The 21,958-nt window shown below is 41.8% G+C and overlaps 2 protein-coding genes across 5 annotated transcripts in view; both read right to left on the reverse strand.

The window, feature by feature from the left end:
• Positions 1–2,145: 2,145 nt before the first annotated feature.
• LOC100748535 (L-threonine ammonia-lyase) lies at positions 2,146–6,423 on the reverse strand. 2 transcript variants are annotated; one of them, XM_003491408.4, is made up of 6 exons: positions 6,325–6,423; positions 5,401–5,520; positions 4,574–4,932; positions 4,107–4,269; positions 3,684–3,976; positions 2,146–3,463 (listed from the first exon to the last, which is right to left on the reverse strand). In XM_003491408.4, exons 1-6 carry the CDS (start codon positions 6,325–6,327, stop codon positions 3,106–3,108), a joined length of 1,296 nt encoding a protein of 431 aa, XP_003491456.1. In that variant the 5' UTR covers positions 6,328–6,423; the 3' UTR covers positions 2,146–3,105. The 2 variants fall into 2 exon arrangements, with proteins under 2 accessions (XP_003491456.1, XP_012243934.1); XM_012388511.3 differs by lacking the exon at positions 6,325–6,423 and adding an exon at positions 5,821–6,199.
• Positions 6,424–8,673: 2,250 nt separating this feature from the next.
• The window catches only part of LOC100743271 (kinesin-related protein 4-like), a 28,224-nt gene continuing 14,939 nt past the window's right edge, over positions 8,674–21,958 (reverse strand). For 2 of the 3 annotated variants that reach the window (XM_012388482.3, XM_024369244.2), the window contains 6 exons: positions 19,575–19,681; positions 19,007–19,284; positions 18,365–18,542; positions 15,621–15,790; positions 10,595–14,169; positions 8,674–10,096 (listed from right to left, as the gene is read on the reverse strand). In XM_012388482.3, coding sequence (XP_012243905.1) covers positions 8,902–10,096; positions 10,595–14,169; positions 15,621–15,790; positions 18,365–18,542; positions 19,007–19,284; positions 19,575–19,681 — 5,503 coding nt within the window. In that variant the 3' untranslated portion in view covers positions 8,674–8,901. The remainder of the gene's footprint in view (positions 10,097–10,594; positions 14,170–15,620; positions 15,791–18,364; positions 18,543–19,006; positions 19,285–19,574; positions 19,682–21,958) is intronic. The other variant, XM_033321993.1, reaches the window with a different exon arrangement.

The following is a 21,958-nucleotide window of genomic DNA, read 5'->3' on the forward strand; positions in this document are numbered from 1 at the left end:
GCTCTCCGTCGTGCTCGTACTTCATTTTGCCGATATTAAATGCTGTAAATTCAGGTCGCCGCCACTTTCACTATCTCTTTCTCCCTTGCCCACGACCCGTTCCTCTCTTTCTCATTTTCGTTTCATTCGTAGCTTCTCCCCTCCTCGGCGTTGAAAAAACTGGGAAAAAGAGCGCGAGCAACGAACGTGGGTGGGTTAGAAAAAAAATTCGGCGAAACTTTACCCACGCTTAATCCGCGCTCCCCCGCTCGATGTAAATTCAATCTCGGTCGGAAGGTGCCAGACTGAACCAAGAAATGAGGGAAGTTGCGCTTGGTCAATGCTTTAAGGTTCACGGACGGAGCAGCAGCAAAAGGATAAGAATTGGTGTCAGTAGAATCGCGTGATTGAACTTCTTCAACTCCCCTGGAAAGGTAGTTGTATTTGTAGAATATAGATTTATGAGTTGAAAATATTGTTTACCTGGGAGGGATTGAACCAACGTGAAAGACGAGAGTATAAGTTTCACCAAGGCTGTTGGATGGTCTGTAGATGTCTCGAGTTATAAACTATCACGGTAACTCTGTTGCGATATTGGCTAGCTGGAAGTATGTTTAGTGTCCATAAGGGAAGCGTAGAGTCGAGCGTCTGACAGGCAACTTCAACTTCCACTTTCAAGTAGTTTATACCGCCTTAGAACTGTTCTTCCTCCACTATCCTCACTTCTTTACATATACGTGTATTTCTTATTTCAACATTAACCTGAAACAAAAACAAAAGTAGTTAGTATCAAATGTACGTATGTCATTAATCTACTTGAAAAATTGACTAATCAAAGTAATGAGTTCGCTAGCGAATTCAAAAAATTCGCGTCTCTTCATTTCCTTTCCAACAATCTCACAATGCTTCAGTAGCCACGAAACCAGCATTCCCGGTAGCACAATGATGTTCCAGTTTTCCCTCTTTTCCTTTCTTCCTTTTTTTCCACCATCTGAAACGAGATGCGCGAAAAGATGAAGAAAAAAAGCGGATCCGCGGATCTTTCATTGCCGGCGAAGGCTGTTCGCTACTTTCCTCTTTGGCTGGTTCACATATCATAACTCATCCGGAGCAGTCCGATATTAGAAAGGTGACACATCGTCGTGTATTGTCAACCGTCATTGAAAAGAAGCTTCAGAAGGGGAGAAGAAGTCGAGTCTTTTGAAACCAGACACGGGAAGACCTCCAGTGTAACGCGTGCGATATATTATTCGAGCGTGTAACGCGACGAAACCGAGCAGTCGCCCCGGCGTAAAGATGCATTAATCCCCTGACAGCCGCGTGCCTCATGGAAATGCTTCCAGCAGAAACGCGAAAACACGCGGGTCCGCACGAAATTTATTTTGCCAGTCTGCCCCGACTCATTTTTTATTCGACGCGACCGCGTTGAAATTGACCCGACTTCCAGAAAAAATATTAACATTCCCTCCCTGTAAGAAGAAGAATGGTGTAATATCGTTAGAGTACAGTAATATTTATTGCAATATTGTGAATATTTTATCAAAAATTCGTCCCTCTTTCTGCTTCTTAAAATTGACTCCACTGGCTGAAAAATGTTAAGATCGTCATAAATTATCTTAACATCTTTTTTCTTCGAAAAATTCATCTTTCTGCTTCTTAAAATTGACCCGATTCGGCGGAAAATATTAACATTCCCATCTTTAAGCAGCGGAGTACCGTAATATCATCAGAGTAGAGTAATATTATCGTGACATCGTGAACTTCCTTCGAAGAATTCATTCTCCCTTCTCTCGTGAACAGACTGAAATTGACTTAGGATAAGAAGAAATAATGAAATTGGTTGCTTTAAGAGAAAGTCGGAGCTTGTAAGCTTGAGAGACAAGAATTCCAAGCGAGTCATCGTTAGGAAACGGAATACAACTTTATTTAAAGGTGGAAATGTGTATATTCAGTCGATAAAAGATAGTGGTTGTATAATCCCTGGTTCGAGCTACATTACGATCAATATACTGGAGTCCAAAAAGTTATCAGCGAATGTCTGAAACAAACTTATTGGAAATTTACTTGTAAATTGTTCATTGCTCACTTTTAATAATTTATACGCATTTTTCAACGAAGCGTGCGTGGAAAATTTTGCATACAGAAATATTTCATTTTCTATTTGGCTTCGAAGATAATGAATACGTAATTTACGCATTTTATTATTAATCACAGTAATACACCATGTAGTATTTCGAATATTATATTTTTTATAGTACAAATGATCTTCTCAACCACCACCTCCATCCAATTTTTGCACTCCATGTTCCTTACGATTAGAATAATGCGCAGTTCGTCGAAAACGAGCAGCTGCAAGTTGTCAAACAGCCAGTCATCTCGCAATAAGGGGTTGCCACGTTATTGAGCTCGTAAACGAACGCTTTACGATCCTCCTCTTACGCAAAAATCCAATCGTATCCGTACGGTGGCGGTAGCAACACGTATCCTCGACATAAAACGCGACGAAAGCAGCGTATGAGCAGAAGGGTGAAATTTTGTTCCTTTTCATCACTTCTCTCTCTCTCTCTCTCTCTCTCTCTCTCTCTCTCTCAAACCAACGCGAAAGCATGGCAACAGTAATAAATTTCGCGAGTGTACGTTTACGCCTCGGTGTGACGCGCGTTGCGTAGAGGCTGCTCTCAAATTTCGAGCCATCGAACCACCCTTCTTCAGATGCAAATTACGCAGAGGGGTTGCTCGTTTGTAACGCGAGCAGCTCGCTTTTTGGAACAACCATAGCTGTCGTGTCTTTATCGATGCATAGAAACTTCCCTCAGTCAGGAATATGGGACAATAATTCGAGCGTACAATGGAAATCGATGCGGAACGTTCGCGGTTTCCTCTGTTTCGTGGCCAGGACCTAGTTCAATATGACATATACAAGGATTCGAACTGTATTTGAACTTCAAACAATGAGATAGTTATACGATATTCGTATAAATAGTACGTTTCTCTGTCCTATAAAAAAAAAGATTATTTCGCTCACAGAAATTAAAAAGCTTCATTAAGTAATACTCAAAATCATGTTGAATCCTTTTCTTTGGCGTCATTCGACGATCGCAGAAAGTTCGAATTTAGAACGACATGTTACATGCTCAAAGGTAAGTTCAAAGCGGACATGTCACTAGTGCCGAACACAACCCGCTGATAATTTTGATGCAACATGTTCTTCAATTGTTCCGCGTGATCTCGGTCTCTAGTTTCGCAGACCACTTTCACGTCCACGCTGAAGATGTCCGACATAATCCAAGCCCGCTCGTGCATGATGTCCTTTATCGAGACACCGATGCTGGCCAGCATTCTACAGAGCTCTGCGATTCCGCCCGGTCGATCGGACACAGTCACTGTAAACTTCAAAAGCCGGCCTTCCGCTGCTAGTCCACGCTCCAAACACCTACCTAGGATCGTTGTGTCGATATTTCCTCCGCATAGAAGCAACACCACTCTAGAAAAGAGAAGCAAAGTTATTGTTAGAATTATCGAATTTGCGAGAGATTTTTTTTTAGTTTAATCAATTATCTTTTTCACTGATAAATTGACAAAAAATGTTAAAGAATTATAGCTTGAAATTAATTGAAGGAAGGAAATCGAGGAGATACAGGAAACGCGACAGAAAGGTGGAAACGCTCTCGTTCTTGAATTAACTATGTGCAACATCAAACGACCTTTTGCCTTTCAGTTCTTCCAGCTGACCAGCCAAAATGGCGGCGAGGCCGGTCGCTCCAGCACCCTCGACGATACATTTCTCGTTCTCGACCAGCTTCAGGATCGCGATTGCGATCCACTCTTCCTTCACCACGACCAATTTGTCGATCAACGGATTCGCGGTGGCAAAAGCATTGTATCCAACCTTAGGAACAGCAAGGCCATCGGCCAAAGTCGAATCTATACGAGTGTAGGTAGGTCGATCTGCCTTTCGGGCCTTATAGAAACTGGGACATCGTTCCGACTCAACGCCCTGAAACCCGACAGAAAAACGATATTGGTTTACATCGAAAATACGTTTCATACTCGTCGATGTGGAAAAAGAAGTGTTAAAAAGAGGATGAACGAGCTTGAACGTTCGTTTAATTCCCATGATAACTCACGATGATCTGTACATTTGGTTGGAGAGTTTTCACGGCCAGAGCTACCCCCGCGATCAAACCACCTCCTCCGATGGGAACGACCACTGCATCTATGTCGGATACCTGCTCCACGATCTCAAGACCTAGAGTTCCTTGTCCTGCCATAATATCTGGGTGATCGTACCTGAAATAATATAAACGAGGTGCTCTTTTGCATGGCCAGCTCTTGTAATAGACGATTTTCTTATTTTCAAAATTTAACAAATAAAAATCTCTGAATACATGTTAATCTCGCAAAATAAATTTTTTAATATCGTAAGAGAAAGATGTTAGACGTCGCTTTCGCGTAAAAAAGAAGCAAGCAAAAGATATTTTCCATTCACTATAGATTCATCAATAACACGTGTCGAATATTCTTTTTATTTTACGTTATCCGCGAACGAAACCAGCAGCAAACTGTTATCATCGCAAGTAGAATATGCCTTTACCCATTTATATACGTCAACCCATTCTCTTTCGCCTGTCCCAGCGCGATACGCTTTGCCTCACCCATATCCAGACCATCGACGATTACATTCGCACCATATTGTCGACAAGCGGCGATCTTCATGATCGGTGCCACTACCGGCATCACTACGGTCACTGGTATATTAAGCTTGTACCCGTGATAAGAGAGAGCGAGTGCGTGATTTCCCAGCGAGGCCGAGATCACGCCGATCTTCTTCTGTTCCTCGGTCAGCATCACTAGAGCATACCTCGCGCCACGTTCCTTGAAACTTCCAGTTGTTTGGAGGAAGTCTTTCTTCAGATACAAATCGATACCCATCGCATCTGACAGGCGCGATTTCTGACAACAAATGGGACATATTTTAATTTTTTCCTTTTTTCGTGTTAAATCGAGAAACTTTCTGGCCAAGTATCCATCTGACGAAATGATGAATTGAACAAATTGCGTTGGAAAATTTGGTTCCACTTTCGTAATATTAGCTACATTTCGATTGATAATTTTAATAGTTCTGAAAGATAATTTATAATAATTATAAACGATCTATAAATAGTTTATAAATAATCTATAGAGAATTCATAATTATTATATAGACATAGAAGCCCTTTTTCAGAAAGCTTCTCAATTTTCATTATGCTGAAAATTGAATATAATTTGAGTTGAAGCTATTTATACTCATGTGAGTATGAATTACGAAATAATAGGAAAAGAAGAGTTCATTTAAGATTGTGACATAAAGATTCGAGTATGGTGGTAGAACTAATAAACATTTTCTATGGAAATAACAAATTTGCAAATTTCAGATCATACCACGCAAGGAGTGTTAATGATTCCACATTTGATTTTGAACGCAGCGGAAGTGATGTCCTCGAAAGTAATCTTTTGGGGATTTTCCTCGACGCAGTATGGATCAAGTATGTCCTCGTTGTTCTGTAGACAGAAACGCACATGATTCGGGACCTTTCGGTTCTTTTTGGAGCTAACCCATTCGAATCGATTGAAACCGTGCACCAAAAGAATAGATATCGCGGGAAAACGCGATCTTGTCTTGTCTTTTAAAGAGACAAGATCACCGAGATGATCGTTTGGTGACATCACGTTTTCATCCCGATGGTATCCGAATTCCATCTCGTGTTTCGAGCCGTGTCGACTCGAATAAAGCTAATACGACATTCGACGATTCTTATCACGATTATTGCCAAATGATCATGATATTATAACGATAATTACGTAAAGCGTCGGTGAGTTGATATCGTTGTTTCTACTTTCCGCGATCAAATCGAAATCTTGACCGTTGCTATGGTCCTCTCCGTTAGACTTTCGGTTCAGATCCCTCATGATCGTCAGATTGAAAGCGGACTGACATGTGCCAAAAATCAACTGCACGTTCACCGATCGTTCGAGTTATTTATTCGATCGGGAAACGTCGTGTAATCGCGGTAATGTGCTTTATCGTCGCAACCTTCGACCTCTTTTCCACGAGAAGAGAGCTGAAAGTCTCGTGATTGTCATAATTCCGCGGTAATTTCCCTTTTCTTTTTTGTCGATAACACAGCTCGTTATTAATATTCCACTCGCGATACCACCACGATCAAACGCCAACCAATCGATCGTTTGTTGTCGTTTCGAAGAAATAAATTGCACGAGTCGCGTAATGAAACGCGTGAGAACAAATGTGCACGGATAAATCGACGAACTTTGACTCCGGTTTCCAGTGAAGAAATAGTAACGAACCATGGTTAACGTCTCGAAACTCTTGTTGCAATTTTTGTTAAGTTCAGGAAGAAACGTACTCCTCGACGTACCAAAATCAACTGGTGATCATGAATCGTGATGGTAACTAGCCCTCAATTTACAGATAACCCCGACTGAACCGATAATACTCAACGAGACAGATAACGAATGAAATTATTTCGTCTTCGAGTTTTCTTTATTAAATATTTCATTTATTTCTCGCGATACTCTTCTCAAGATAACGTTAAAATTTCTACAAAAGGTACTTTGCTTATCTTTTCAGTTAATCTTATAATTTATATGTATAACTATACGACGAATAATTTATTTCAAAAAAAAGAAATCGGACTGTTTATAAAATGTAACTCAAACTAACTAAATAACTAAATAACCATAAATAACATATGTAACTAAATAACCATAATTGTCAAAGGTAACGAATTAAGTGATTATGCGAAACAAATGGAATTTGACTATATATATAATGATGTTTGTCACAGACGATTCTTACAGACGGCAGCCTTATTGCTTCTCTCGAATCTCGTCACGTGTTGAAACGAACTCGGCTGCGCTCACTGATACGTCGCTATCTATTGTCTAATCGTGAAACCTTTTACGCGATAATTTCAGTTTACAAACATTAATAAGCGGAGCAAAGTCTTTGCGAGTTACCACTGCAATAACGAAGCCTCTTTCGTTTCACGATGATCACGTCAGCCTAATAACTTTGGATCGCTAGAATGCGACACCGTTTGCAAAACGGTGGTTGGATATTGAAATTCTAGCGACCTAGAAGAGCTCAGATAACAGAGTCACCACCTCTTTGCGACATGCACTCAAACTGTTACTAGAATTGATATACTAACCTAATTTCCCTTATCTGCACTAATAATTGTACCTACCGGTGGTGGGTATATAACTCGCGTGTATCGTGTTACATTCTCACATCGGTAAATTTGTAGTTCGACTCCACATCATTTAAATGTATTATTTTCAAAGTTCTAATACCATTCGCCTTATAAAAGTTCCAAGGAATTCCTAATGAATATGAAATTCGCTTCCGCTGGAGAATACTTTAGAACAAGTTCATCGTATTTGATAAAATATCACGACAGTTGTTCAACGCTCGCTCAACGAGGGTTAATATCTTAATTCAGAATTGCTGAATTACATCATGAAGAGTAGAATATGTATAGCAATGATCGTTCAAACGATCCACGAACAAATTACCCCTTTTCATCCCTAGTTAATATTGCCTTTCCTGTCTCTTTGCCCTGTCTGAAACGGTATATACAGAAGCACCGAACAAGAAAAAGAGTGAAAATTGGCACGTGTTCCGCGTTTGGTGCGTCGTATTTCTCTACAGTGCTGATGCAAGCGTAACGATGCCTGTTTGCGAACATACACGAGAGGATATTCGACAAAAAGGCACGGCCCCGATGTAACTGCATCAAAATTCTATCCTCGTCGATTCTTATAAGTTTACGTTTTCTTTTCTCGCCTATTGTAGCTTCGCCAGCGAAAATCGTGCCGTGCGTCAATCTTGTAACAATATCGAAGAAAAAATGCAAAATTTGTCGTCGATGCTGGTATTTCTCGATGGAAAAGCGCGATCATTACTGTCGCGATTATGCCATCGATATCCGCTTCCATGTTCCTTGGGATCGAGGCGACACGTGCGTCAGCTCTTTGACCAAACAAAGCGCGAAACACGGTTTGTGTCAGCTGTAATTCACTCACAGCTCGTGTCGCGAACCTTCTGGACCGCGAAATCGTCGTTAAAACGTTGACGAACGCGCGTCGATTTCTGCCAGATTGATCGGTGAAACGAAAATAAAAATATTGTTGTTCTGTGATTCAACGTGGAAAAAGAAAAAACGAAGGATATTAAGATAAAATAATGGATTCATTCGAAAACTTTGTTCGATTATCGCAAAGTTCACCAGTTTCAGAGTAATTATCCCCTAATTTCGAGTTCCACACGTATCAGCATTTAATCGCATCAGTATTTCGTAATACCCTCGAATTATGCTAGAAGCTAAAGGGAACGTTTCCAGAGAGATTATTCCTTAACACCCCATCTTAACCAAAATTCGTGAACTCTGCCACATATAGAAAGTGTAGGATCATAATGGCTGTAAATCAGTTCACTACGTAATTATCTAGGATTATCGTTATAAAAAATTTATTTTATCTTTTCGAATTATAAGAACGAATCACTGAAGAAATTAAATTAAAATTCTCAAAATCTTCATTTATGCCACTATGATTTTCATACATATGAGTCTGTCATGCACGTATGAATCACCGTCTTAATCTTTGGCTTACCACAGGAGAAGAGAAGAAGAATCATAAAGAAAGTAATTTAATATTACGAACAGGGGCGAATTACACGATCTTAATAGAATACTCAGAAGATAAATAAGTTAAATTTCGTCGTGGGTGCGGTGACAAACGTTACAAAAGGTTCTGAAATCTATTATTTACAAAGAGGACGTCGTCGTCGACATTGTGACGACGCGTTACAATAGAAAAATACATTTTACAGTTGAAAAGGGACGACTAGGGAAGGCACGTTCAAGAGGCACTCGTGCCACGGCTGCACTCGACTATTCGTCGCCTCTCCCGAAGAAGCTCCAGAAATCTTGCCCTGGGACTTCCGGGATATTTCAATTTATCCCTGAGATGCATGATTTCGCCGGGCGTACTCTCGATATCCGAGTGATCTTTCGAACACGCGCACACCCTGCAACATCCGTCCCTGGTTCTTCGCGAATAATCGTCCGTTTCTTGAAATCTTTTCCGCGCGCTGTCGGTCAACACTCGTTGCTTGGGGAAGCGTCCCCTTATATTGTACATTTTCCCCAAAGAATCAGTGGTATCAGAGGTCCTTGAATCGTTTACTTTGTATTTCGAAAGAAAACTGTACTTGCTCGAGTCGTCCTGTCTATCTGTTCTAAATGTTGGACGATCTAAATCAGTTGACCAAGAGGAACGATTAAATCTTCTCAGAGGTAAGAAATCTTCTTCCATAATAGAGTCCAAGTCATCGTTCTTCTGTTCGGCGGAACAAGTCTTTTCAACGGATAAATTCCCTGTTATTTCGTACGTGGTGAGATCTTTGCGATCGTCCGAAGTCTCTTCCAAACTGAAATTTCCTTTAACATCCCCGCAGAATGGTTCTTTCATAGCGTAACGATATTTCTCACGAAATTTCGAGCCACAGCTAAGACTCTTCGAATTAGATTCGGATGAAGCGAGTAAACGAGATTGAAGTTTATTAGAATTTCCGTAACGGATGGAATTGGCGACATTCATCAACTGATTAAAGATTTTCTTCTCCAAATCGTCTTCTTCTTTCTGCTCTACAACACTGGGACTCCTTCCCAAAGGACTTTCCGTTTCACGAAGAATCTCGAAGTCATCGTTCGTCTTCGACGCGCGAGGCTCTGTGCTAGGACTCGCTAGATCCAGTCTAGCGCCAGCAGATTCGCAATTAATGCCATATTTTTTCCTAAGCAGCTCGTTGTGCTTATCGACTCTCCGAATGCAGTCCTCCAACCTTTGGATGCCCTTCATACACCTCTCGTAAGAATCCGTGCACATCATTGTATCATCGTCCTCTCTTAGATAGTCATCGTCGTTCTTTGCATTGACCTTACGACCTACGAATTCTGAGTAATCACGATTCCAGGAGGAGAGACAGCCCCGTCGACGGCCACCTCGTTGTCCACCTCGCCCACAACCCACAGATGTCCATGACAAGGGATTTCTTGAAAAAAATTGATCAATTTATTTATTTAGAATATTTCCATTAACTTTAGACGGTATAATATAACATTGAAATATCATGTATAATTTGTATTAATAATACTTCCATATTTCCATAATTAAATAATATTTCCATTAATGTCAAATTATACAATAATATTGAAATATGATACATAATTTGCATTTTATAATATGCCATCTAAAGAATTGAAACTAAATAGAGTTCGATCTAAATGTAGATAAAAATACAATGTTTCTTTATTAAATCACAGCTGTATCACGGATATCTAATTAATAAACTTAATGAAATAAAAATATATTTTATAAATAATCTACGTACTCAATCCTACAAAAACAATCGCTGCAGATTCTTTAATCTAAAAATCGAAACCAGCAGAGTCAAGAGAGGATCTAAAGCACCGTCAGAAGTTCTCGAGAAGACTCTCGACCTATCAAAGACTCGGGGCCGAGAATGTTTCCCTTCGCGATTGTTCCTCACCTTTCGAGCATGCTCGTCCCGTTCACGTACTCGCTGATAGAGTTCAGATTTCGCATGAAGGTCACCGCCTCGCTCAGATACTCTTCGAGAACGTTCCTGCCCGCACGATCGAGCAGGATCTTTTCTGTCTCGTCGTTGTCGTCGTCGTCATCGTCCTCCGCCTCCTCCTCCTCCTCCTCCTCTTCTTCTACATTCTCGTAGCTGTCCGACTCACTGCACGTGTTCTCCGATGATTCTTCCACGGAGAACTTGACCTTCTTGCGATTCTGCTTCGAATTTCGCTCGAATTTCACCGAATCCTGATCTTCTTTGTCTTCTTCTGAACTCGCAGACTCACCTTTCCGTTCGCTTTCCAAGGTTAAATTGATCCTTTCCTCTTGCTGAGAATCGTCAGTTTCATCGTTGGAAGAATGTACCGAGTTTAGAATTTCGGACATGTTTTTCTTCATCCTCTTTTTAATGATAGACTTCAAGGTTCCTGATGGTTCACAAGTTGACTTCTTTTCGAGGACGTTGGAGTTGGAGAAGGATACTTTCTTCTTCCCCGAACTTTTCGCATGATTCAAGTAAATATTAGATTCGTCATTGGTTTCTTCGTAGTTATAACAAGGCCTACCCAAGATCAAAAATTTGTAATCGTGTATATTAATAGCTTTTGTTGTCTCTGTAAGATTCTTCTTAGGGAATTCCACTTGATTGTCTTCGAAATCGTTAATAGATTCGTTCTTCTCTTCGATAGATTTTGAACAATCTTTCTTAGTATGCGCTACTACGTCAGGTGGACAAAAATTCTCACGCTGTTCAACCATCTGTCCGTTTTTTAGTATCATCGACTCGCTACATACGTTACTGTCGTTATAGTCCAAACTATCATCTGAGAACCCATATTCATGATCCATATTATTATTTAATTTAATATTACAAGAAGAAGACTTCATCTTCGAGATCTCTTCGATATTATCCATCTCAAAATCCACCTGTGATTCCTCAACGTAGTTTCTATGCGACAAACTTTGTTCGACCAGCGGAATTTCACTGACTTCCGGTTGCCAGGAAGATGGGATAACTCCCAAACCCTTCGAAGAATCTATCGGATGGATCGTGTTAACCAATGACACAGGAACTTGCCAGTTCCTCCAAGGATCCTGGTAAACGGCCGAACTAGGTGTTCTTTCCAAATTAAAACTACGCTTCCGGTTGATAAACGCCTCCGTGATTAATCCATCCCTGATAAATCCTTCAGCGTGAACTTCTCTCGGAGAGGGCTCGTGCTTCTTCGACTGGGGCACGTACGATGTCCCTAGGGAATTCCTGAAAGTAATGGAATTCCTTATCCTCGTCCCCTGCATTCGATTCGGATCAGTTCTCGAATACTTGGCCGCGTTGTTAGGGTCCTGAAAGATGTTCTCGATTCGAAATACCCTGCTATCAGTTTGGCTAGGCGTCGATGTGGTCTGATCCTTCGAACAGAAGATCTCGTTACGAAGATCGTTCCATTCGTTGGTTTGAGCTTCTTCGTCCTTTGTAGAACGTTTCGCATTTTGTTGCGATGCCTCGTTGTCCGGCACAGCGATCCTAGAATCTACGGTATTTATGGTTTCGATGGTAATGTTGATGGTATCCGGTAGTGAAATAGAAATTACACTTTTCTCAGAATTATTAATCGATGAATGACTTTGAGAATCTTTGATGGACATCTTGCAACATCGTCTTGAACAAGCAGGAGCTTTGTTCTGCGGTAATGATTGACCAAAGACTTCCGATCGCGGTGTCTGTACCGCAAAGCTACGACAAGAAGAGAACATACTCGTATTCGTCGAACTTTCTGCGTATGCCACTCTTCTGTCAGCTTCTTGACATAGATCAGACACCTCTGTGCTACTTAAATTGCTCTCCGCGTAATTTTGAGTGTCGTCCGAAAGAATTCCAGAGTCATTGCGCGGAGACTGAATTTCGTAATCGTATTCTTCGAGATCGTTCGCCAAACTTCCCACGTCTTTACATCTGACAATGTTCGTCTTAGGTTTCTCCGTCGAAGTAGCAGTCTCTTTCACTCTCAAAACAGGTGTCTTTTGACCCAAAACGTATTCGCAGTCTTGGTGATAATCTGTTAGAACTGCAACATCCTGACAGACTATCCGTGGCGTTTCTGTAAGAGACGCAGTGTCCTTCATGCGAATAGTCCTCGAGCAGTCCGTCTGAGTGTCCACGCAGACTCGTCTACGTTTACCCAGCATCTTCCTCGAGATCTCCTGCAGCTTCAACTTGGCCACAGACTTTACCTCGCCTGTGTCTGGAGGAGACCGCATCCCTGGAACATCCTCCACGTTTTTTCTACTCGAGTACAGTCTCTCCGTAACTGCCGCCACGATTTCAGCGCGTTTGACTCTTTGAATAGGCGTGTGGCTCCTGGTGGAAGGCTCTTGGTCTAACGAATTCTTTCTACGCAATAGTTTATCTCGAGTCAGACTCGAAATCAGAATCTGCTCGTCTTTCGAACTACTCGAACTGCTATCCTTACTAGTCTTTCTCTTCAGGTTCTCCAAACTAGGCTTCCTCGCGTAGTTTTTTATCTTCGATCCAGGTTGGTTGTTGGATTCTTTTAGACTCTTATCCGAATCGTTGCTACCTTTTCGTTGAAGCTGTTCTTTGGACCAGTTACCTCTATTCGATATCTTCTGATCATCGATCTCCCGGATATTGTTTAACTTCTTCACTCTATCAGGAACCGTACAACGTTTCTCTAAATTTGTATGAGATCTTTCCAACGAGAATACAGGATCTCTATTCTTCTGGATCGTCTCCACCGAACCAAATTTCTTCAACGTGTGTAGATTGGAAAGAACAGAAGTTGGAAACACGTGCACCGAGTCCTGCTTACGAAATTTCGGCTTTTGCTTAGGTTTGAAAGCTGATTTTACTTGATGACTTTCAGAATTTTGATAAGCCTCCGCTTCGATGTCCCCAAAAGTGTGACACGAGTTCACAGAGCTGCTTCTATCATCGTGATCGATACTGTCTAGTTTCTCAAACTCGCCGAACGTTTCGTGATCGTCGTTAGCCGCCTCGAAATCCACATCGATCGATTCTTCTTCCACAACCTCGTCCGAACAAATCTCCTCGATCTGAACCGAGGATTCTTGCAGATTGTTATCCGGCTTGATCAAAACCGCAACCAATGTGGGGATGTCGACGAACACGGACTCGTGGATCTCGCTCACTTCGTCTTCTTCGTCGTTCAACTCCGTCACCTTTGCTCGGTTGAAGCGATCGCTCGTCGCCAAAAATTCTAGCGAACCGAATTTCTTTTTGGACGAACCGACCTCGTACGTGGTAACGCTGTCGCTGGAATTGGATCTTCGAACTGAAACGACGCTCTTCGGTCTTTTTTCTTCTTCTATCCTCGATCCAGCTACTATTGCTTCCTCCTCTTGGGATTTTTCTCCCGAATTTCGCCGGGTGGATCGTTCAGTTGACTCTGCCTCGGCTTCTTTTGATGATCGATCTGTATTCGTATTGCAGTTTGGTCGATTCTTCTGGCAACAACACAACGCGTTCGTAGCTGCTTCTGCGTTCTGTAAAATATGATTTTTTACGACGAAAATATAACGTTGGAACCTTAGGCAACGACGTTCATCCAAATCTTTCAGTGCCCATGCGCTTCTCTCTTTTATATTCAAGCACGCATACTTACACTCAAGTGCGTAAACACATAAATCTTTGAAACTCAACTTCTCACAATAAGCAAGCACACAGAAAATTCATGCTCTCGTAATAGTGAACAACGTGTCATCGAAAATCTACAATTGCCAAATACCTTTCATTCGCATATTCTATTCTTAAACACTCGGTTCTTCCACATACATAGGTATAATTCAATAAACTGCAATCACTCTCAATCAGATTCAATAAACAATCGGAGGAAATTCCTGTCCCCAGAATAATATATGATTGGCAGGTGTCATTTTGAAACTGTTACCACGAAAGCACGCGCGAGGGATTGATTAAGATAATTACGCGTCCGAAACGAATCGGGGAAAATCGATGACTGGCAGGAATAACGGCGATCATAACGACCGAGGGAAATTCGATGAGGCTAATTAATGACCGATTACATAACGCATAGCATGATCGAAGGATATTGTAAAATCTACTCATGCCGGATAGGCGAAATGGAAATGCGGATCACTCGTTAAACGCACGCACCTGCGAACTGTATTTTATCAGCAATCGTTCGACCAATCCACAGGAAGGATCGGGCGACCGGTCAATGAGTATCAAATAAACGATTCATGCATTTCATTTGCGTAATGACGATTCGACGATACGAGTTTATGTTCGCTTTGGGGTTCGATAATAAACTTGGTCGATTTATCCTCATTGCTTCGTGAACCAGATCCTGGACTCCTGGGCAACGCGAGATTTCCCGTAATGGCGAATCGATTTCGGTTATAAATAAAACCCCGATCCCCCTGCCCCCTCCACTGATTTTATCCCCTTCCTCTCCTCGTCTTCGGTAACTGTGAATTTATTTTTCTATTTGCTCCGGTTCCTATTAATATTCATGCCACGAAAAATACTGTTATTGCCGTTTGTTTATGAACACACATACGGGTATAATGTGGAGAAACGGCATCGTCGATCTACCGAGAAACGATTGAATTCCGAAGTCAATTTGGGGAAAATTGTTCGCTCGTATGATCGATGGAAATGGAAATTTCTTTCATACAGTTCGCATTTATCTCTATTATCTCATCTACATATATAACGTGGACAAATGTCATCAAAATAGAAAATCAGTTCCGATGAATTTTCAGATGTACGGTCAACTACGAGATGCGTGAGAGTACTTTGGAAAATTCATCGTCAGGATGTCCAAGCTTTCCTCCATCAAACTTTTCTCAAAATATTCTATGGATATAAACAAAATGATTACAAGCAAAACGCGTCAAAAAGCAATATGTATTCGAATCTTTCAAATCACTTCGCAATTTTTCATTTATTATACGTTATAAATTCGACTTGCCTTTTCTAACAATAAAGACTTTAATCGGGCCACCTCAGCTCTCAACTCGCGGATGATTCTCGCCACGGGATCCTCGTTGACCACCGGTCGATTGACCACGCTTTGCGCTCTCTGCGCGAATCGCAGCGTGTGCGCGGTCTCGTTGTAACTTCCGCTTGCTGGCGAGATCGCTAAAAACCAAGCACAGAAAATAAAGCTCGCTATAATCAACACCTGTACACCATCGCGTGCGTGTTCATTCATCTACTGTCGGCTTTTTAATTTGCCACCGTATAATCCCTCGCCATTTTTCCCTTATAATTAATCGCAGCGACTAGTCCCACGGGGTAAAATGTCATCAAAAATTGTTTTCCCTTATCTTCCAATCCGCTGCAACATCGATTAATCGAATTTCAGGGTGGAATCGATCGAATAAATTTGTTTTAGCCGTTGGTCTGAAGCGCAAAGCGACGCCGTCGAAAAAAGAGGCAGGCAAATTTTCCTCCGTTTTCCATCATTCGAGGCAGGTCTTGCGCGAAATGAAAAACGTCACGTTTCAACGGAATTTTAAATTCGATCAGGTGTCATGGGAGAAAAAGGGCCCGTTCGAACGTCTATCGTATACTATATCCGCGGTCAACCATTAATGCAGACACTGAATATTAAACGTCCTTCTCCCCTCCACCATCGACACGATAATAAGCCCCGAATGCTATTAGCAATTCAATTGGACGTCGATGATCATCGGTTTGGAATATTTCGCCACGATTAATTATACGCATCGCGGCCGGCCTACGAATATTTGCCGATTCTTCCGTTTAGGTGGTATCGAGCCGGCCGTGCTAATTAGTCGATCGTTTTTCCATCTGGATTCCAGCGATTATATACCACGTTGGATGCATTAGATGAATTTCCAGTCGTCCGGAAATATTGGAATAATTCGAAGAAGAGATGATCACCGTTATTGTTTCACCAGATAAATTCTCATTTGCCCGTTTAACCGAAAAGAGAAAGAGTACAATGTTGCTTTAGCGAAGGGCGGGTCGAAAATCGTGGTAGAGCGAAACAATGACTGGACAAGCAGGGGGATCGGTATTTTTCAGGTTCAACAGTCAGTGCACTTGTCATGTATGAATATCAAAAAAAAAAAGAAATTTTTCCATGTCGATAAACTGGAAATTGCGAAACAAAAATATTTTTCAATTGGGTGGAACTGAATCTCGAAACTGTTTGACGAGATAAAGAGTTGATCCGTGACAAGGCAATAGTCGCGCTCTTCCGATTCGATTCGATCAGTAAAGTATTTTGTTATAAAATAAATCAAGAAATCTGCGCTCTTTTCCCAGGCTGCACGCGGTCAACGAATATTTTATTCTACGTTCCAGATCTGTGGTCAGATTTACGAAGGATTCGGTCTGTCCTAATGTACAACTCACCCTTTGTACGGATGGCCACGCAAAAAGAATTTCCCATTCTGTACCGTAATTTCTCTACATGCCACATTTAACTACAAGAAAAATTCTACAAGACTTACGATCGACCTATTTACGAGAGTTACTACCGAAACTTCGTTTTTCAACAAAAATACCGACTTTCGTTGCTACCAGCCACTACCGAAAAAGACTTATCGCTGACTTCTTTTAAACGAAAAACTGATCGAAACTGGTGAAAGTGTGCCGTGATAATATGTATGCAAGTATTAGGTTGTCCCAAACGTTTCTTTCTCGTTTTATAAGGAAATAATGGGTGCACAATATTTTTTGTTTTGTATTACTTTATTGAATTATGCATCATCCATTTTGTTCTATTACTACGAGTAGAAATATATAATATATAATAATTCGATAGAATGATATAAAACAAAAAATGTTATACATCTGTTATTTCCTTATAAAACGATAGAAACTTTTGGGACTGCCTAATAGTACAGGCCCATCTACGAGTAATCTACGCGCTAGAATTGTTGCATTTCGTTCCATCGAGTGGACATTTCAACGTCAACCAACAGGAGTGAAACGTTCAAAGAGCAGTGCGGAACTGCGACTTTGACAAGCTTAAAGGATTTCGTATTTACCGATTCCCGTCAGTACGCTTTCGCACCGGTTATCGAATTTTAATCTCCGCGCCTTAGCTCGCCTGGAAAAGCATTTAAACCAATTACCATCCGGGCCGAGTCCGGACTCCGGTATCGCCGGGATAATTTCATGAATCAGAGGCTCGCGATAATAATTCTCCTCTGGCAATTAACTGGAATTTATGGAAAGCTGGAGTTAAGTAGTGACAAGGGTGGGAAAGGACTGGGTGAGTGGGTGGTAACGGAGACTGAGAAGATAAGGAGAGGATGGAGAGCGTCGGCCAATTTTTTTTTTCTTTCGCGTCCTGGAAGCTGAGTCGTCTTCCCAAATTAAATATCGCGATCCTGGTACGACCGGGCCTCGGGAACAGGAGTGTAATGGAGCAGTAACTGCGTTTCGAATAGAACAGGACAAAATCTGGAGGAGCGAATCTGGAACGAACGGTATAAACGGATTAGCGACGAATCAAAGTGTAAAGAAAGCTGTTCGTTCAACGTGTAAATCATCGTTTAACTGGATACACAACGGAAGAGGCGTCTAATAAAAATAAATACGAGCGAACGAGGAGAAGAATGAAGCAGAAGTAAGAGGAAAAGAGATATAAGGAGGGATAGCTTGAAGGCTATGTATATCGGGAGGGTGAGGAAAAGTGAGAGCAGGAGAAGGGAAGATCAAAGGGAAGACACTTACTGGCGAGCATAATGGTAGTGGCATTTCCGCCAAGTGCGTCCTTCAACAGCCAAGTAAGCGAAGAATCTCTATAAGGGATGAACCTCCTGCCCGAACCACTTCCGGTCGTGCCTCTCTCCGCAAGGGCTGATATTACGTTCCCTAGAGCCACTAGACTCTTGTTTATATTCGCGCCCTCCTGCAAAGACACGTGTCACGCACTGCTTTTTTATTTCGTTCTTGTTCATACGATCAGTCGGATGAAACCACTAGAACTGTATCGTGATTACGTAGAGCTTCGTTCAGATTGATCATTTATTGGACTTATGTACTTAAACTCACACGACTTGATTAACGAGGATAAGCATAGGAATTCGGGAGTATATTTCAAGTCAAGTAAATAACAGATTTACGCTGGTAAAGTGATTTTAAATTGCCTGAATCCATCTGAACAAAAAATAGTTTATTTCAACGATTCGATTCTTTTTCCACATTTCAATTTATCGAATTCCGATTCGTCGAAGATAAAAGCATCCTATACGATCGAATCATCCGAAAGGGAAATCCCGATCATGTAGCTTTCCGATTTCTACCTGCTCAAAAAGCTCTATCGATCGGTTCGTTCGTTCGCGCCAACGATATTATTTTTAGGAAGTGACTCACTTTCAGTCGATGTACACCGCTGCACGTGGCCGCGCTCTCGCTGCCCGCCAGATCGACCAACCGTAATTTGCTACCACCGCGTGGCGAGATCTCTTTCTTCCTCGAACAGACGCTGTTACCGACACACTGCGATTCCTCTGCAACGGCGATCGTCAACAGAGCGTGGCTGCGACTACTACTAGGATTTTGCAACGTCGATGCTGTCTTCCGGGCTTTCGTTCCCTCGTCCACATAGGACATCAACGACCCCAGCGTGCGAACCGCGTGATGGGTCAGTCCTGTTACGGAAAACATTGAGCAGAAGAATTACAAATTTGAAAACTTGAAAGACAAAAGAATGGATAGATGAGCAGGTGATGAGGAGTTTTATAGATTTGAAGAGAAAGATGTTAGAAATTGAAAACTTGAATTATACAAAATTGACAGTAATAAATATCCTTAGAAAAGCTTGTCAAATACTGAAGAAACGAGTCAAGTGGCAGGAAATCTCCGTGACAACAATTATTTTAGATAACAATCATCGAAGTTGTAGGATTTCGAAGCGAACTGAATGTTCGATTGGCGGTACCTTGAACATAAGGGCCGAGTCGAGGATGCTCGCGAACTCTCAATCCGCTCGTGCTCGAGGACGGCTTCAAAAGATCCCTCACCTTCTCGTTATATATCTCCAAGTAACTGAAACAGAATTCAGCCGCGTTACGCTCCAACTATCGCGTTTGATTGATTGCATTCATTTCAGGACGCCGCTGATGGATTCGCCCTCGACGTTGAATCCGATCGATTTGCGACGATTTTACACATTCACCCTTCCAAATCAACATTCTAGTCTGAAACATCTCTAAAATACCACTTGCAACGCCATATCTAAAAAATATCTTTCTCGCTATCCTAAACCTAAGCCTAACAGCTATCTATTTTAAACAACAGCTATCTATTTATAGACAACAGAATAATAGCTTCTAAACTCTCTACCAAAACAATTCATACCAAGAGAATTTTCCAAAGTCCTCGTCCAACAATCCCCTCCATACAAATAGCTCTTCTGACCTAACCTTTACTACCCGACGTTTAAGAGCCTGGTGTGCTACTTTATTGATGAGTCCACTAGCACGAAACACATCTCCCTTTTCTTCTCCTTCATTCATACATTCTCTTCTCTCCTTCTTTCTTCTTCCTCCTCTTCATTCAGAATCGCAATAGCAAATTGATGGAGTCTACTTTGTCGTCTATCAGCAGAATATATAATAACAATTCCAGTGATATATGGCAAACAACGTGTCACGTTTGCCTTACTCCGTCCAACACGAAAATCCATGAAAAGAGCTGTCGCGGTTAACCAATAAATAATTCCATATCGTCGACAACGGCGTATCGCATTAACCATAGATATTCAACAAGTAACCAGTAGCTGGTGTAATCGGGAGTGACCCGCACGCGACACACGCCGAATATCAAAGAGATAAAGTCCACGTAACACGGTCGATAATACGATTCACTAAACTGGACACGTGAATATTCAACGACCATCTAAACAGTACGATATCGAATTGTAGGCGCGCAAGAAAATCCGCCGGGGACCCCGGGAAGGTCGGGCAAATTTATCGGGTGCACAGCTAGCACGACGCATACTTTTCGTCCGAACGGTGCTCGCAGCCAGGCCACCGCAAGCTCCCGGATCCTCTTAACGTCATTATCTGCTCCACTGTGCTCGTGAAACGTCCGCACGTGCCATCGTAAATCCGCTTAACAGCGATCGGAGTTTCAGAAACACTTTCCACTCCTGGATCTCGTCCCACACCTTTTGTATCTTTTCACTCTTGCTTAGTTTTTCGACAGGATACTTTGTACGCGCGTGTGTGCTTTCTGATTTTCTTAATTTCTCAAGATTCGAATAATACAGGAAGAGTTGAAGTAAAGTAACGCGGCGTTGGACTATTTCACTTAAACTCTCGTGTCAAACAATCCAACTTCCGAAACCCGACAGCTCTACGTGATCTTGAATCTCTAAAGTTATCCTCGGATATCTGCATTTTAATTGGCCACATGCAGTTTAATTGTATTTGCAACAAATCGTTGAACAGCAGAAAAGCGTGCATCTATTTCCTACTGCTATTGAAAATATCTACATCATGATTAACACATCGAATGAACGTAAAATGTCGATACGAAAGTTCCACGTGTAAAGCGGTCACTGTTCAAAGAGCAAGAACAAGTACCGATGGAAATATTTCTGTTAGAAAGAGTTGAAACACGGTTTCACAGGATCACGATATCGTTCGTCGACTAATCAAAGCTTGCAGGTCGGAAAATCAGCGGAACAGGCGTTGAAAAATTGAAACTGTTTCGAATTTCCTGCGGAACCGTCTGAAATTCTCATCGTTGAGCTGACCTAAAGGATTTGGCTCTTTTGACGTCACGTATCCCATCCGTAGACCACGGACCGGGCATGGAATTGGACTCCAAGTAAATAGGGTCGTCGGTGGTCTGACTTCTGGCCGCTGCAAGTATTCAGGAATGCTTGGAATACCCGTGAATAACCGTGGCCCATCGTTCACCGTATGAATGAGTTCGTGAGCCGCCATGGCGTGGCTGACCAACACGCTTCCGGAAATTAGAAAATCGAACGGACTCCTAGAATCAGCCTGTTCACGCTGCTTTCCTTGACCTCAAAAACCGTTCCACCTAAGCCTTTTGCGCTGGTTCGCACGCGTGCAAGATGAGAAACGACGAGGAGCAGCAAGAACGAAGAGGTGCATCTAAATTTACCGGGATCTTCTCCTAACTTTCACGGTTCACACGATCGTGCTTGGGTCACACGGACCGTGTACTCGTGTAGTTATCTATTTAGTTTCGTTTCTTGGTTCGAATAGATACAGTCTTTGAGTGTTTTTGGATAGAAATATTTCACCTTTAAGGATGAATATGATATAATCATTTTTATTAAAGGACTAC

This window comes from Bombus impatiens, unplaced genomic scaffold (assembly GCF_000188095.3).
Source record: "Bombus impatiens unplaced genomic scaffold, BIMP_2.2 scf_0548, whole genome shotgun sequence".
Taxonomy (NCBI): Eukaryota; Metazoa; Arthropoda; class Insecta; order Hymenoptera; family Apidae; genus Bombus; species Bombus impatiens.

What these genes read in the sequence shown, in the direction of transcription:
- LOC100748535 (XM_012388511.3), bottom strand. Translation starts at nt 5,928, where the DNA reads ATGAGGGATCTGAACCGAAAGTCTAACGGAGAGGACCATAGCAACGGT. An exon ending in TCAACTCACCGACGCTTTAC is followed by an intron (nt 5,521 to 5,820) that starts GTAATTATCGTT and finishes TTCTGTCTACAG; the next exon opens with AACAACGAGGACATACTTGA. An exon ending in GGGTTGACGTATATAAATGG is followed by an intron (nt 4,270 to 4,573) that starts GTAAAGGCATAT and finishes ATATTATTTCAG; the next exon opens with GTACGATCACCCAGATATTA.